Raw genomic sequence first — 16,023 nt, forward strand, 5'->3', positions numbered from 1 at the left:
AGTCTAATAGATGAAGGGAAAAAGTTGCTTCTCATTGGTATAACTCTTTTATATATTTGAAATATCTAAGTTAAAGGTGCATTGCGTGGTTTTGGGGAAGATCTGTTAATCGGAGGAGAAAGATCTTCAATGACTGATTTTTGTGCCTTAACAAACTAAAATAAACAAACTGTTAAACTGACCTTAAACACAGTTTCATACTGTTAAATTTTGTTTAAATATGGCGGATCCTGCCACCTTTCCAGCTTCACACAGGGTTCTGGGGACCTTATTTTCCTCTGAGAATAGCTTGTTCAGTCACTTATGGTAAAACATAAATACTGAGTTTGTGTTATCGCCTCATTAATATTGTAACTATCAGAATTCTGAGTTTGGATTCCTTCTCCACAACTACATGTTGCATCTTAAAGTGCAAACTAGACGGAAATCCACAAATGCTGACTCTAAAACTAGTTTTCACTATAAATGTATATTCCAAATGAAAATCTACAGATGTTAACTTCATGCACAGTCAATGATATGTTTACAAATATGTAGCTGTGCATTGTCACATATACTCATATATATAATCTGTTAAATATCCCCACACAGCAGTTTACAGATACTCTGTAAACTCTGCAGGCAGACTTTCAAAATAAAATGTGACTGAATAAACAAACATTTTTTCATTGACAAAAAGGAGGGAAATCATTTTAATATTAGCTGTCTTTCATTGTTGTTCACAAAAAAAACGCGATCGGAGGGAAAGTTTTCATTTGTAGTGTACTCTTAACACACACCCACATCACCACCACAACAACACACACACACACACACACACACACACACACACACACTGACCATGTGATATGAATGTCCTCTGCTCCGGTTCCACAGGGAGGAGGAGGAAGAGGAAGAGAAGGGGGGAGGAGGAAGAGGGAGGCAGCAGTTTAATGTAAACCTTCTCACTGATGGAGTGGAGCGGCCAACATCAGGAGTCTCTCTCTCTCTCTCTCTCTGTCTGTCCGGCGCTGCAGGTTTTTCCTCCAGAATGTGCAATTTCTCCTCTTTCCTGCGCGGATTATAACTCCGGGAGACCTCGGCCTCTGATGGGGAGCAGCTGCATTAACTAGTGGACAGACTTCCATTAACTGCTGGCGGCCAGGTCACCGAGCTGCGCGCACTGTGGGCTCATCCACCGACACCCGACGGGAGGACTGACTATTAGTGTCCTAAAGTGGCACGTTGTTTTTTTCTTTTTTTTTTCTGTCTTGTTTTTTTTTTCTTTTTTTTTTTTTTTCTTTCTCATAGACAGACTGGATCACGTGGACAGGTGACCTCGAAGCTGGCGCCTTATCTGTCTCTTAATCGCCTGGAGGGAGTTAAAGAGGGTAAGGACTGCCAGAATTCAATTTCAGCTCAAAATTCAGCTGTACTTTGTTGAGCTCAACTCGCAGCGGCTGCACTATTACTATTATTATTACTATTACTACTACTATTACTATTACTACTACTACTACTATTACCACTACTATTACTCCACAGTTTGTTAGGTATTTTTCTGATGAAGGGACAAACGGACACCTGACAGACCGCTGTGGCATGGCTGCAAGAGTGTCAATTGGCTGGGACCATGTTGCTGTTGGCAGCCTGTGGGTTCAGCAACCAAGCAGCAGCAGCCTCCAAACTGAGGGTTAACTTGTCACAGACACTCCCCCGTCAAATGACTCTGTCCCCCTGACTCCTATGTGAGTCAGGGGGCTGCGGGCCACATCATGGGCAACTCCTCCAGGAAGGGTGAGGGAGAGGAAGGAGAGGAGGGAGGAGGGGTGGAGGGCGAGGAGGCAGAAGTCACCGAGGAGAAGAAGAAAGAGGAGGAGGTGGAGGAAGAGCTTCCACTCGGGGTGGAGGAGTTGTTCGAGAGCGGGGATCCTGTGCTGGACTTGAGCTACCGTAAATTTAAGCGTCTACCATCGCGCGTTCCCGGACTGATGCATCTGGAGAAGCTGTACGTTTGTGGGAACAGGCTGCGCACTCTGCCGGACAGCATCTCCCAGCTGCAGGGTCTGCGGATACTCGCCCTCGACTTCAACAAGATGGAGGACGTCCCTCCGGCTGTCTGCCAGCTCACTAACCTCACTCGCCTCTACCTGGGCAGCAACAGGTTGGTGAGCCTCCCGCCTGAGCTGAGGAACCTGCAGAGTCTGCGCTGTCTGTGGATGGAGAGCAACTACTTCCAGAGATTCCCACGGGAGCTCTACGACCTGCCCAACCTCAAGTCCCTTCAGATTGGGGACAACCGGCTGAAGACGCTGCCCTCCGACCTCTGGCGTATGGAGTCTTTGAGAGGATTATGGCTCTACGGGAACCGCTTTGACACCTTCCCCAGAGTCCTGCTGCGAATGGAACACTTGGAGATACTGGACATGGACCGCAACAAGATAACAGAGTTTCCCAGCCTGAAGCGCCTCCACGCCCTGCGCCTCTTCTCCTACGACCACAACCCGGTGGACACCCCTCCTAAAGTGGGCGACGAGGTGCTCGTGGTCGGGGAGGGTGCCGCAGAGTTCTTGGAGGCGCGCGAGGCCAAGTTCGAGAGGCGACGAAAGGCCGCAGAGAAGGAGGCCGAGGAGCTGGCTCTGGCAGGAGAGGAGCCGGTGATTCACGGCATCCTGAAGAACAGCAGCTCCAACTCCAAACAGGCGGTGAACGAAGCTGCTGTGACTTTAGGGGACGCAGACTTTAAAGAGGACGAGGCAAGAGAGCAGGAAGAGGACACGGAGCTGCCAGTGACTGAGTACGACGGGGCTGAGCTTGTGTATGACGAGGACGGGATCGAATATGAGACAGAGGAGCTGATATGTGAGGGTGAGGGGTTTGAGTACGAGGGAGAGGAGCTGGAGTACGAGAGGGGTGACATGGACTATGAGTACGAGGAGCTGGAGGACACAGGGAGACAAGATGAAGGAGCATGAAGCAGGGCTGGGCACCAAGGCCTTGAAATCATACTGCAATATTCTTAATAGAGCCGATACTCAATTTTGACAATACTGATAATAGGGTGTAAAAACGTTCAATATTGATATAATGGCTGGAATAACTATATTTTTTGCAGTGCTTCTTGAAATATGCTCAAACACTTGACTGACAAATATCTCAGAGGCAGGATATTCAACTTTATTGTCTCAAAAGACATCAATGCACTGAAACAGTAAACATGACAGGGAATTTATGATCATGAATGACCCCAAGAATCTTACTCTGCTTTATAATGCAAAAAGAACCCCCAAAAACTTTTTTTCATAATGGGGCATATTGGACAGCATAGATGCCAACACTGATATAACATTGATAGATTTCACTAAGATAAGTTAAGGGATAAGTTTTGGCACTGGGCATGAGCTGATATGAAAATGACAAGCCACAATGATCCTGTCCAACATACAGGTAATCGTGAGTCACGATTTTGTCTAACTAAAAAGTAAGAACTAAAATTGCCCTTTAAACAAACTGGAATCACTTAAACCTGACGTTTTTTTATTGCCACACAGATACGACACATCTCTTTATTTGTGAACAACAATGAAAGAAATTTAAATCAGTAATCATTTTTTTAAGTTTGTTGTCCGTATTTTTTTTTACACATAACCTATTTCTCTTATGACTTAGGATATCTCGATTCACCACAATCAATTTATTGTGAGTGTTTTTTATCGCGATCCACGATACGACCTTTTATCGTCCCATCTCTAATTGGTACTCTAATTAACACATGGATGTTCTAGATAAAACTGGAATGGTCCTCGAGAGCATACCTCCGCCAACTTTTTTGCTCAGTCATAAATACCAGCCACTGAAATATGCCTGATTTCTTTCATCAAGATCCATGCATCACTATTATTAACCTTAAAAAAAGTAATGAAAATGTTGAAAAGCAGCCTAACAAAGTCCTGGATCCATACCGTACAGTAATGCATCGTTTAAAACCAAGAAAAGACAACACTTGTCTTTTGGCACTGCTGTGTCACGATGTAATGTTATCCAGAACCCAAGATGATATACAGTCTCATATCACGTTAATGATGTAATAGTGATACTCTGGCCAGCCCTGGCATGGAGGACCCTTCATACATCCAGACTCAGATGATCTGCAGGCAGGTGGAGGTGGATGGAAATCACAGGGTGAGTGGTGGGACTGTCCTAACTGAGCTGCTAATTCCTAATTTATTGTTAACTGTGAAAATAAATGAGGCATTATGACACTGTAAACTGACAGCACCTGCGACATCTCAATCAGCTGCAAACGACCAAAAAAAATCAGAGCAGGACTCAGGAGGAGTGTGTGGTTATGTGTGTGTGTGTGTGTGTGAGTAGTGAGTCTGTTTTACATTAGTGTTGTTTTCTGAGTGTACGCAGGAGACCGAGTCTTGCATTATTAAATATTAACTCAGCTGATGAAGTCACTGTCAATCATTTATGTGAAAGTATGTCTTAATTGGGAGCTGGTGAACGTGTCAGCGGCGGCGAACGTTTACACGACTGACTCACTGTAGTATTTCCACACTTCATGGCCTGTGTCTGTTTTACGTGCCTACCAGCGCACCTCAGCTCACCTCATTGCTATTTTTACAAACCGAGGCTGCATGTAAATGTGTGTATTGGATTTGGATTTACAAAATATTTATGACATGCTAAACACAACCCCTCCAACCCTTGTCAGTGTTGTGTAAGCAGTCGTGTGGGTGTCAGTGCCAAGAAGGAGATGGAGACAAGCTGGATGAATAGCTGGGGAGCCTCACCATAAAAGGTAAGTCCATAGGGAGGTCCGCAGGAAATGGACTCAAGCAGGTTATTTTTTTATTACTCAGTCAAAAAGAAAGCTAAAGCCCCCTTCAGGTCAGAGTCTCAGGTCTGTCATGGCCTCTGTATACTCCTTTTTGTCGGTGACTACACCTTTCCTACCTCCGTCCCCAACGTGGAGCAGGCCCGGCCCTTGTTCTCCTCTCATCCCTGCACTCATTATTCATGTGGGGCTCGTATGTAATCCGATCCTCTTTCCCTCCACGTATCTTTTTCTCACATCTCATTGAAAGTGTGAAATATTTATCCCCGACGCTGAAATATTTATGCTCGTTCTCGTGTGGCAGCGCGTCTCGACTCCTGTGTCTGTGCCGGGGAGACAGAACTCAAACTGGGGATGTTTGCTTTTATTAAATTTGTAAATGTGATATACAGTAATCTCCCTTTTTACATAAAACCTTAGATTTTTGCAATGGTAATTTAAGTGTTTGACCTATAAATTACTCTCACTAGATTTCTTGAGTTGTTAACAAGAATTTTATTCAGTAGAGCTCGCACATCAACAGTCCTCACTCATAAATACACTACTTCAGTGTTGTCTTCAGGAATTGCTCTTTAGAAAATGTCATGTCGTTGTCCCGTCCAAAGCTGTGTGACAGTGCTAACATGCTAATGTTTAGCAAGTAGCCTACTGTTTACCATCTAACATTTTCTAGTTAACACTAAGCACAGTACAGCTTCAGCAGGGAATGTCGTTAGTTTAGCAGGTATTTGATAAGAAAATAACGCATCAGACAAAATGAAATGTTGACAAGCTGATCATGCGAAAAGTAATTTTGATTCATCCTGTGCGGGACACAAATGTCTGCACCAAAATTCATGGTGGGCCATCCAACATTTGTTACATTTCACCTAAAACCAAATGTCGACCTGCTGGTGGCACGAGAGGAATCAGAGGTTCACCACAATGAGAAGGATTCACCATTCCCAGAGGAGGAATCCTTCTCACTTGGGTGATAGAGACCATGAATCCATCCAGTAGTTGTTAAGATATTGAAGTCTGGACCTGGAAGTGTTGGATCTTCAAATGACAGACCAACAGTTCCAGCTGCTAACATGGCTAAAATTTCCACAAAGATTTTTACTTCACGTTCTTCTTTTTGTGAAATCATCAAGTATTTGAAATTCATGAAATGAAACAATAAAAATTCCCCAAAACATGTTACTACACTGCTCAGCTCTTGAGGACGTATGAGCAGCTTATTAAACATGATCTACCATCTATACTTTGTTGACACCAACAATTCTTTGCGGACAGTCGGTGAGGTTTTATCTCTTGTTTTGACACCACAGTCTTTGTGTTTATTTGACTTGATAATGTAAAACCGCTGCAGTTTCTGAGAGTTGGCCCACAGCAGGTGTTAATATGGAGCCGCAGTATATGACACATGCTTTTGGAAATTCAATCCTTCTCCTCGGCCGGTGCTCTGCTGCCTTGCTCCACAGCTGTGGGTGGCAAAACAGTTTGACACAGCGCAGACGTGGACGGGAATCGGTGCCATACTCAGACTGAGTGTAATTATTTTGCTCATTAGTTTACACTCCTCTCATTCTCTGTAGGTCACTGACAGCGAGGCGGTCAGAGACAATGCATCATCTCTTTCACTCCCTCTTTGGCTTTCAAACGACTCTCTCCACACAGCTGTGTGACTGGCAGCTTTTCAACTCGCTCAAAGAAGGACTCCACAAAGAGATGAAAATTAGCTGTGTGTTTTTTTGACAGCGCTTTTGTAAAACAACTCAGATGGGGGAGTGATTAAGGTTATCGTGATGTGATTGTAAGGAAATGTAATACAGCAACAGTTTATAGTCACACATCCACCGTTTTTATTTATACAAAACTGACTCTTAAAAGCAGAGGAAGGAGTAATGAGTGAACGAGAAATGTTTTGTGGGAAGGTCTAGCTTGTTAAGATGAACCTGTGAGATAAGAAAAAAAGGGTCATGTCAGTTCAGGGAACATTATGCATGATGTGACTTCTGGGAGCGCGTTTGTTTACCTGTCCGTGTCTCGCCGGTTGTAGCCGCTGTCCATTTTTGCGCCGCAGATTCCTGAGGGAGTGTGGCCAGATTTCAACTCCTCGATGTCAGCATGATGACAGAACCTGTAAAATAATGTTGTTGTTTTTTTAAACTGGATATTTGCTAACTGAACAGAACTCCTTTTTTCTACCGGTCAATTTAGAAAGTTCTTACATGCTCTTATAATGTGTGGTGAAGTCTGAACGATCGTAAGGCGCGTCAGGGAAGGTCTGGTTGCTGGGAGCGTTCAGAAGAGACCCTGTGAGCTCCTAGAAAACACAACTACAGTCTTAAGAAAATACTCAAGATAACAAGAAAAAACAAAGCAAAAAACTATAAGAAGAAATTATGTAACCTTTTTCCCAATCGTCTTCAGAGTCGGTGCTTTACTTTGAGTTCGCCTCGATGGCAGAAGAGAGCTCTAGAGGAGCGGAATGAAAGGATGTTGAAGTTAAAGTGAAATCATTAAAATCTACTACAGCTGCCCGGGAGGAAGTCAATACTAACCGGGCAGGCCAAGGGAGCGATGGCACCTCGAGTGAATCCTGTTTCTCGAGAAGAAAGGCAGCACAGGCCCGGCCTCGCCCCGGTGCCCCCAAACTGAGGCAGAGAAACACATAGTTACAGCGAACAGACTGTGGAGAATAATATTACATCCTTTTAAAGAAAAAGCCAGCGTGAGAGAAGTCGTGCGGGTCAACCTGTAGAAATGTTGGCGGGATGAAGTCCCTTTTTGTCACTGAGCTGTGAGTCTGGTGAGATTCAACCTGACGACAAAACGGTGAGGGTGGTGAGACCGAGCGCAGAGCGTAACAATGACGTGCTGATATTATCGTGCATCTCCAGAGACAAAACTTACTGTGCAGCTTCTTCTGTCCTGAAATGTGAATGGTTGGCGGTCTGTCCCTTCCGTGAAACCACTTTTTTCTTTCGGACCCACGGTCACCAGGTTCTGGGAAACTGGAGGACGTGCAACAGTGTAAAGCGCTCCAACAGCTCGTGATAGAAAATAACGCTCTCAGATTTGTTGTTTTGTATATTTCCCATAACACATTCACATAAACTCTGGTTTTCCCAATGTTTATTTTACCTGTAGATGTGAGAGGATGTGGCACAAACAATCGTTGGTATTCCGTCTGAAGAGGCATTCAAGAAGACAAGATAATGAGTCATTTACTACGCGAGAAGTGTTGTCGTGTTTGTGCGTCGTCGAGTCCTACCTTCGCCTCTGCAGTCACCGTCTTTGGAAGACTCTTCAGCTGATGGAAGCCGCTCCGTCTGTGTTCATTAAAGAGGTTTGGCAAAGGCCCGGAATAATAATCAGGATGGATGTGAGGCCGGTAGTGTTGTTTAGTTTGGGATGTGTAATTGTTTGACAGCAGGAGTCTGTAGAGGAAAACAAGGTAATGAGCTTTTTAGGCAAGAGGGGAACTTTCATTTCATTCATCAGTCAGGTAGAAAAAAAACGCCAAAATGTTTCACCTAGAATAACAATTACATTCTTGCTTTCTTGTCTGTTGCTAAGATGGCTTGAGACTTTGCCAAATTTATAAGAAGATGTCAAACGTGAAGATTTAACACAGTTGTGTTGGGTGTCAAAGATTAGCTCTCTGAGATTTCTGCTTGCGTCCCAATATGAGAGAGCGTATGACAGTTCTGTGTGTGGTTGTCATTGCATTGAAAGATATGTAAACATATATGCTATATATGTGGTAGGAAGTAGTTCCTATTGAAGGTATTCACAGACCATTTTCCAATAAAACAAACAGCACAAGTGAACCTACATTCACTGAATGCACATCTTAAAAACCCTGCACACACGTGATTTTAAATCATTTCGCCTGAGGAGAACTCGTCTCAGGGCCGTGAGCGTGTACAGAACTGACCCGTCATAAAAAGGAAAGGCGCAGGTGTTTCTGCAAACATTACCGATTTATTTTGACGTCCCAGGAAGCCGTGACAGTGAGTCAGCACGCGCGACACCAAGACCTTGAAGCCTAAGCAGTGATGTGGAATTCACCCGTCATTAATTTCATTAATTACACCTGTGCTTTTCCTGCTGCGACGTCTCCAAATGTCTTCAGCGAGAGTGTGACCTGCATTGCTTTAATCATCCAGAATAACTGAAAACAGCTGTGATGTTGTGATGCAATAAAATGTGTTTTTTTTCTGAAAGGTTTTAAAGCTAAAGTAATTCCAGTAGCAGAATAATATTTTGAAGCGCAGATTGTTTTGAAGATCATGACCCAAGCTTAGGAAACTGTGGCTGACTAACAACTGAGACGTTTTTTTACTTTTGCTTTGCTTATTGATGGATACAGATTGGTTATTCACTTATTTCCCAGCATAGCTCCTCCCAGCCTCCACCTAATAGGCCAGTAATCAATAACTGAGAATGCCTCTGACAGGGCATTAAAGGTCAAGTGTGTAGGATTTAGTTTGTCTTGTCTCATCCCCCACCTACAGTGGCCGACAAACATGAGAGGCCTTCTCAGAGACAGTGTTTTGACTGTGCGTTGTGTTGAAACATGGCCGTGCAACATGGCGGACTCGCTCACTCTGCAGATATTAAAGGCTCATTCTATTAAAAGGAAAACATACAAATTCTTAGTTTCAGGTGATTATACACTCAGAAAAACGTTATTATTAACATTCAATTTCTGCTAATAGATCTTCCCTAAATCCACATAAATACTACCAGACTGTTGAGGCAGGCTAGAAATAGACTGGGAAGCATCAGAGTGTCATCTTTACAGAGGAGGCCTGCGGAGCGTCGGCCCTCACATGCTCTGACACTTACCCAAACTGAGGGTTGTCAACGTGGTCCAAGCTGGGCCTGTAAAACACGACCGGTCTCTGGTTTGCTGTGAAGCCGGTCCTGCTGGGATGTCCGAGGAAAGAAGAGAGGTTCATGCCGCTTTGGTCTGAAAAACATTCAAACAAATGTCGACCATCAGAATCTGGGCCCTGATCAGTGTGATAAAGGTTGTTTCTGTTAATGCTGAATACAAATTTGCCCCCTCACCTTGAACTCTGTCACAATAAGACTCCCAGTAAGAAGTATTGCAGAGTTTGCTGCTGGTCAGTCGTCCCCGGCTGCCCGTTGCTCCAGCAGTCGTCCTCCCCTGCTCAGCCATCTGTGACTGCTGTAATGGAAACCTTCACTGACAACAGTGATGGATTACAAAAATCCTCTGGGCATGTGTGCAGTGCTGTACCCACAAATAAAAGCTGCAAACAAGGTGTAACTCCTTTGTCTGTGTTTCTTTTTTTTCCCCTAGCTTTGACAGTATCTGACAGAACTCTCTGAAAAACTGATTACAGTCCGGAGCGAGTAATGCAATAAGTTCTCCTTTCATCGAATGCTGTACGAGTTACAGCAGCTCTGCAGTACAACTACGGGTATTTTTATTCAGACCGGATATGAATTACCCCAGAAAAAGAAGTCATAGCAGGAGGAAAGCTTCATTCAGTCCCCAGACATACCTGCAGCTCCAGGTTGTTTGCTCAGCTCTCAGTCCTGTGCTGGTTTTGTAGGTAAACAGGTCTCTGTTGCCAGGAGATTCAGCGCGAGGGCAGCAACACTTCAGCTGAAGGGTGACTCCAGACTCAATGTTTCCACTGCATATCAGATCTGTGCTTATTTCCTAAACACTTGTCCCTGTGCAAGTTATTTGATCGATACAAAGTAAGATTGAGTCCTCTGGATTATATCATGTTGCTGCAGGACATGTTGTAAGATGCACATTCTGTTGACAGCAGTTTGAACAACAACATCCAGCTGTTTTTCTGCATTTTTTTTTTTTTTTTTTATGCAATGTAATTTAACAGTAATGTAATTTATTAGTAATGTTTTTCATGTGATCTGTGGAATGTCTGTTTGCTTGCTCTACCTCTGTTCAGTCGGCGATTTGATGTGGGGAATGAGGAGTGATGGCATTCTCCGTATTAGCAAAATTATCAAAATGCATCCCCCCTGTCCTCCCTGTCCCCAGTAGCAATAAGAGTGTAGGTACAGTTTAGTTGATTATGTTTGTCTAGTCTGCCCGGCTCCTTGAAACCTCCGACTGAGGTTTGTTCACAAAAGAATCTAAGGCCCCGACCATGATTGAATGCACTGTTGTGAAAAAGTTCCCCAAAGACACAACATGAGTGGAAATAAAGATGTTGTGTTGAAAATATGACTTTGGTAAAAGTGAAAGTCCCCCACATAAATAGTACTTGAGTAAAATTCTTTAAGTATCTGACATTAAATGTACTTAAGTACAATTAAAGGTGGATAAGTTTGTATTTGTCCAGCTACCCATTCACCAACACTTAAGCTTTATATTTAAACTTTACTGCACGCATCAGGTTGCGGACATGTTCAGGGTTGTGTCCTACTTTATCACAGCTGGGAGTCAGGTGGTTGTTGTGACAGTAATAATATTAAAGACCAGCCTCATACTGATTTGTTTGTGTTTTTATTAAGTACTAAAACCCCAAAAATGTGGATAGATCATAAATTTAGTTACTTTATGACTTTAATTACAGGTGCATTAACTTGTACAAGTACTCCTGGTTATAGACTGTCTATTGTCCTTAATCATACATCAGTCCTATTACTAAGAGACTAATAATAGAAGTAGTAATGAGAACTTTTCCACTGTAATTTATTGCATTATATTAAAATTTACTTGATTTATTATATATTGGATCACAATGCAGTGTTCACCCCTCTTCATATGACACATACAACTTCTATTGTTGTATTATTATTATTCATATAATTTGTATTGTGGTAACACACTAAGATTTTAAAACATTAGCCGTAAGTTAACATAAGGAAATCTTTATGTGTTAATTATGTTGGGCGTTTAAGAGACAATGCCCTCCGCTGCTCATTGGACGGTTGGTGCTGCAGAGACCATTAATTCCTGCAAACAGATGCCCTCAGAGGGCACGATCCTGGTTATATAATACTCACTCCCCAAAGCAAAGAAAGTAAAACCATTCGTCTAAATTTTCACAGCCTTTGTGATCAAAATGTGGAGTTTTTCACAAGCAAGAAATCTGTTGCCCTGGCAACAATCGAGGGTTTGACAAATAACTGGGACGATTATTACAACTCCATAAGGTCCTTATGTAACGGACATCAGACGCATGTTGACAAACTAACTGATCGTTTTATTAAACTAGAGAGAGATCTTATATCCACTTACAGCCACATCATAGTTTTGAGTAAACATGTATATGATGCTTATTGATGCTGATTAAGAGAAGTTAAAGTACATGTTACCATTATGGTGTAGTGGGTGTTTATTACATCACATGTGTATATTATATCAAAGTTATACACCTTACTATATTTCATGTATGTTATTTTTATGACATAATGTATAACATACACCATGGCTGCTTTTTTTTTTCTTGCATCAGTAATACTGAGCAAGTTACATGTACAGTATAAACATTTTGATGAATGAAAGCAACCTCAGAAAGAGCCACAGAATTACTAACTTAAGGCTTTCTATACATTACATACAGTTTTCCATTGTCTTTATTTAATCCCTGAAGTCTTGCATTAAATATGTGCACAGCTCCCTCACCGGACTGGACAAGTTCTCTGTGTGTCCACTGGATGGCAGTGTGATGCCACAGTGACTCAGGCTTCAGTCTAGCCCAGAAAAAGATACAAGGTTATGTAAAAAAAAAAAAAAAATGATGGATGGCTTGAAATTTGCATGACATCTTGATAAAAATGTCCATCCCAGACAGGGAGGCTATCATCCACCGCTGTCAGCAGGTGAAAATGTCCGTACACCATCTATACATCTGTACACACACATCTACAAGAGCATCTCAGTGTAATCTGGAGGATATTCACCTCCTGGGTTTAAAAAAAAAAAAAAAAAAAAAAAAAAATTATAGGCCAGTAGGAAGAAGTGTCTGAGCTGGATGTAGACACATTCTCGCTAATTAAGCGGCAACAGGAGGATTTTTCTTTTAATTTCCATCCAGTGGATCACTCACACACACACACACACACACACACACACACACACAACCTCTGCTTTGTACCAGAGATCACGTGTTCTTCAAACACTCAGTAGGAACCCTTCAAACCATGTGATTTTCCTCCCAGTTGCAGAATTAGTTGGGACTCGGAATAGGGGTATAACAACCTAACTGGGGTTTTTTTTTTTCCATGGCAACCTGCTCACTCTGCGGATCACCAACAGCCCCATCTCCTCCACACGTTTCTTTTTAATTCTCACTTCCCCTTCCTTCGCTTCTCATCTCATTTCCTGGACTCACACTGCATCTTCACCTCTGTCACATCCCTCCTTGCTCCTTTTCTTCCCTCCATCTGTCCAACGCTGGCGGTCGGCAGCGCCTATCTTTACCAAGCTGTTGCTTGTGTTCCCGTCCCACAGTCTCTCTTGCTTGACATGCTGTCGTGCCAAGCCTGGAACTGTTCATTATCTTCCCCGAAAAATAACTACAGGGAACCGCCTGCATCATTGAAACTGACAGTCTCATTTCCTGCTTCTTTTCTCTTAAGCACAATGCGCACATTATTGGCATTTCTAATTATAAATTCACAGGGATCCATACAGCAGGAATAGACCGCGTGCCTATTTTCGTTCCAGCCAAAGATTGCACCAGATGATTTCACTTATTAGAGCAACTTCAGCCAGAGAGTCAGAGAAGGGGGGGGAGAGACTGATCAGTGGAAGCACCTGCTGTACTCTTGTTTGCAGTGAAAACCTCCAGACTCTCGGCCCTCTGTGTGATTGTTCTTTTTCTGCATTCAGCAACCTGATTAATTCCACACAAGACAAGACTGTGTGCCGGAGCCAGAATCAGTTATTCTTCATCAAATTCGCATTAATACTGGATGAGTGAAAAAGAGGTAAAAACCGAACCCACTGCAACAGTTTGCACTTGAGATAGCACTTTGACTACAGAGGGGAGCTTAAAAAGACCTTAAAAAGGTGGGTGCAGTGCTTCTAAAAATAGATAGAGGTGATGCAAGCAAGGGTCTCCCGTCGAGCTGATGCGCTTGGCTTGCCTGCAGCCGTCTGTTGCAGTTCAGGGGCGGATGAAACCTCGGCCCCTGTCTGCAGGAGCTCGGCTGGCTCAGTGCTCGTCTGCGTCTCCCGGCCAACTCTCTGCTCCTGATCTGGGTTTCTCTGTCGGTTCAGTGGCACGATTCTATGTCTGCCATAGAATAGCGCGGAATTAATATTTTCGAGAGACATAAAGAGACAGCTCAGGCGCTGAGACCCTTCTTTTGTGTGTCAGGTCTCAGAGGTGCTCTCTCCGCCTCAGCGCCTCACGGCTCTGAGTTTTATCTCCTTCCCTGCTTCCTTTTTGACTTCTGTGCTTAATGGGCAAATCTGGCACACATGGTTGGGAGTAAATAGCATTGTCATCTTTTTTTTTTTTTCCTCCCCATTTTGAGCCGGCCTGGGTGCGCGTAATGCTGAGTGAGAGCGGAAGGAGAATTCAGGCGTAAATAAAGGTGCTTAAAGTCAAGAGGAGTACATTCCCTGACATGTGCCAAGACAGGCCGACGTTACCTAATGAGAAATGTGTTAAAGATAAACAATCTCTTTCACTATCACGTTGATGTTGCGAGACACGCCTTTGAATGTTGATACAATCACCGTGCACCGTCTGATGGATTGAACCTGAAACGCACACAGCTGTTGGAACGCGGAGGATGTCAGAAAAGAAACTAAGTGTACGAACAATGCAGGAGCTAATTAATGAGACAATCTGTCATCAATCCTTGAAAAATGGGATGAAAGATTTCCTCCGAGTGTAGCATGTAGCCGTGCTGTTCATTTAACTTCATGCTGACTAATGTGTTGCTGCACTATACGTTTTTTTAATTGCTCTCACAGGCGAAAACAACCTTTGCAAATTGCTTCTATCAGCAAACGGTGGAACAAGTTCAATTGGAAGAGTGTCATTACAGTTTCTAATCATTTATACCGCAGTCTAATTACAATGTATGTGAAAGTGTGTCCCAGACATACCATTCGGTCAAAAGTATGTGGACACCCCTGTTCACATGTTGTTCTGGGGCTGTTTTAGTAACTCAGGGAAATGTTACCGAAACATCATACAAAGGTAATTCAGACAAAACTTGATGTACATGCGTCTTTAGGCATTTCACTGTCTTAAGTCAATTACTAAAATGTTTGTTTTTTTGATATTTTCACATAGATCTTCCAACTCTAAGTATTTTGACTTAAAGTGAAACTCTCGCCAAAAAGCAACCGAGGCTTTATTTGCGATTGAATATGAGTCAAACCTTTGTGTAAAAGCATATTTACGACGAAAGAGGCACTTTAAGATTTATCATAGTTTCGTTTTTGGGCAAGCTAATTTTCAAAGGGCCTAACAGGCAGGAGAGTAGTGGTGGACCGCTCCTCAAGCCTTCCTGTTAGGTCGCACTCAGGTATCGACACTTTTTGTCTGCCATGATGGAGGTGCTACTGCTAACGTGAGTTGTCCAAAAACCTTCTTTTTAGTAAACTCTTCGTACGCAAACAATGTTCTCAATGCTCGTGTTCATGTGTAGAGACCCTGGTGATACTACGAGCAAAGTTTCATGTTGTGTTGAGCCTTCTTAGTGTTTTAAAATTAGCTATTTTGATGCTAGTGTAAAAGTGCCCCTGCACCCCATTGAAAATTAGCTTGCCCAAAAACGAAACTATGGTAAATCTTAAAAGTGCCTCTTTTGTTTTAAATATGCTTTTACACGAAGGTTTGACTCATATTCAATCACAAATAAAGCCTCGGTTGCTTTTTGGCGAGAGTTTCACTTTAAATGATGAGTTCAATGAATGCATTGTATGGGGTTCAGTCAACTCATTTAAATATGTTTCTAAAACAAACAAACATTATCAGCATATTAGCGGACTTCCCAGCATGCATTGCTTGAGAGTTAAAACTCCCCTGAGACTCTTCTTTGTCATCGATTGGAGAAAACATCTGTGGTGGAGAACTGTTGTGTGGCTTTAATGCATATGAGGATGAGTCAGGGTTGTTTGTGTTCGCAAGAATGAAACGTTGCCAACACTGATAAAGGTTTGTGTTGAATTCAGTCGTAAGCCGCTCACACTTTGACATACCAAAATAAGAAAAGTAACAGGTACTGATTTCATC

General features: G+C 42.9%; 2 protein-coding genes across 4 annotated transcripts; one reads left to right on the forward strand and one right to left on the reverse strand.

Annotated features, from left to right (window-relative positions):
• The first annotated feature begins 1,268 nt into the window (after positions 1–1,268).
• On the forward strand, positions 1,269–4,720 carry lrrc10b (leucine rich repeat containing 10B). Its single transcript, XM_030425079.1, has 2 exons — positions 1,269–4,161; positions 4,700–4,720. Exon 1 carries the CDS (start codon positions 1,755–1,757, stop codon positions 2,952–2,954), a length of 1,200 nt encoding a protein of 399 aa, XP_030280939.1. The 5' UTR covers positions 1,269–1,754; the 3' UTR covers positions 2,955–4,161; positions 4,700–4,720.
• A 1,922-nt stretch (positions 4,721–6,642) lies between these two features.
• saxo4 (stabilizer of axonemal microtubules 4) lies at positions 6,643–10,576 on the reverse strand. Of its 3 annotated transcripts, none has more exons than XM_030425019.1 (12): positions 10,348–10,576; positions 9,887–10,007; positions 9,662–9,785; positions 8,082–8,247; positions 7,952–7,997; positions 7,721–7,821; positions 7,563–7,628; positions 7,369–7,461; positions 7,217–7,282; positions 7,036–7,130; positions 6,840–6,944; positions 6,643–6,759 (listed from the first exon to the last, which is right to left on the reverse strand). In XM_030425019.1, exons 2-12 carry the CDS (start codon positions 9,996–9,998, stop codon positions 6,741–6,743), a joined length of 993 nt encoding a protein of 330 aa, XP_030280879.1. In that variant the 5' UTR covers positions 9,999–10,007; positions 10,348–10,576; the 3' UTR covers positions 6,643–6,740. The 3 variants fall into 3 exon arrangements, with proteins under 3 accessions (XP_030280879.1, XP_030280878.1, XP_030280877.1); XM_030425018.1 differs by having other exon boundaries at positions 9,887–10,020; XM_030425017.1 differs by having other exon boundaries at positions 9,887–10,025.
• Between the last annotated feature and the right edge of the window lie 5,447 nt (positions 10,577–16,023).

Source organism: Sparus aurata, chromosome 8 (assembly GCF_900880675.1).
Source record: "Sparus aurata chromosome 8, fSpaAur1.1, whole genome shotgun sequence".
Lineage (NCBI taxonomy): Eukaryota > Metazoa > Chordata > Actinopteri > Spariformes > Sparidae > Sparus > Sparus aurata.

What these genes read in the sequence shown, in the direction of transcription:
- saxo4 (XM_030425019.1), bottom strand. Translation starts at nt 9,998, where the DNA reads ATGGCTGAGCAGGGGAGGACGACTGCTGGAGCAACGGGCAGCCGGGGA. An exon ending in CGGTGACTGCAGAGGCGAAG is followed by an intron (nt 7,998 to 8,081) that starts GTAGGACTCGAC and finishes ATGCCTCTTCAG; the next exon opens with ACGGAATACCAACGATTGTT. An exon ending in TCGCTCCCTTGGCCTGCCCG is followed by an intron (nt 7,283 to 7,368) that starts GTTAGTATTGAC and finishes CCGCTCCTCTAG; the next exon opens with AGCTCTCTTCTGCCATCGAG.
- lrrc10b (XM_030425079.1), top strand. Translation starts at nt 1,755, where the DNA reads ATGGGCAACTCCTCCAGGAAGGGTGAGGGAGAGGAAGGAGAGGAGGGA.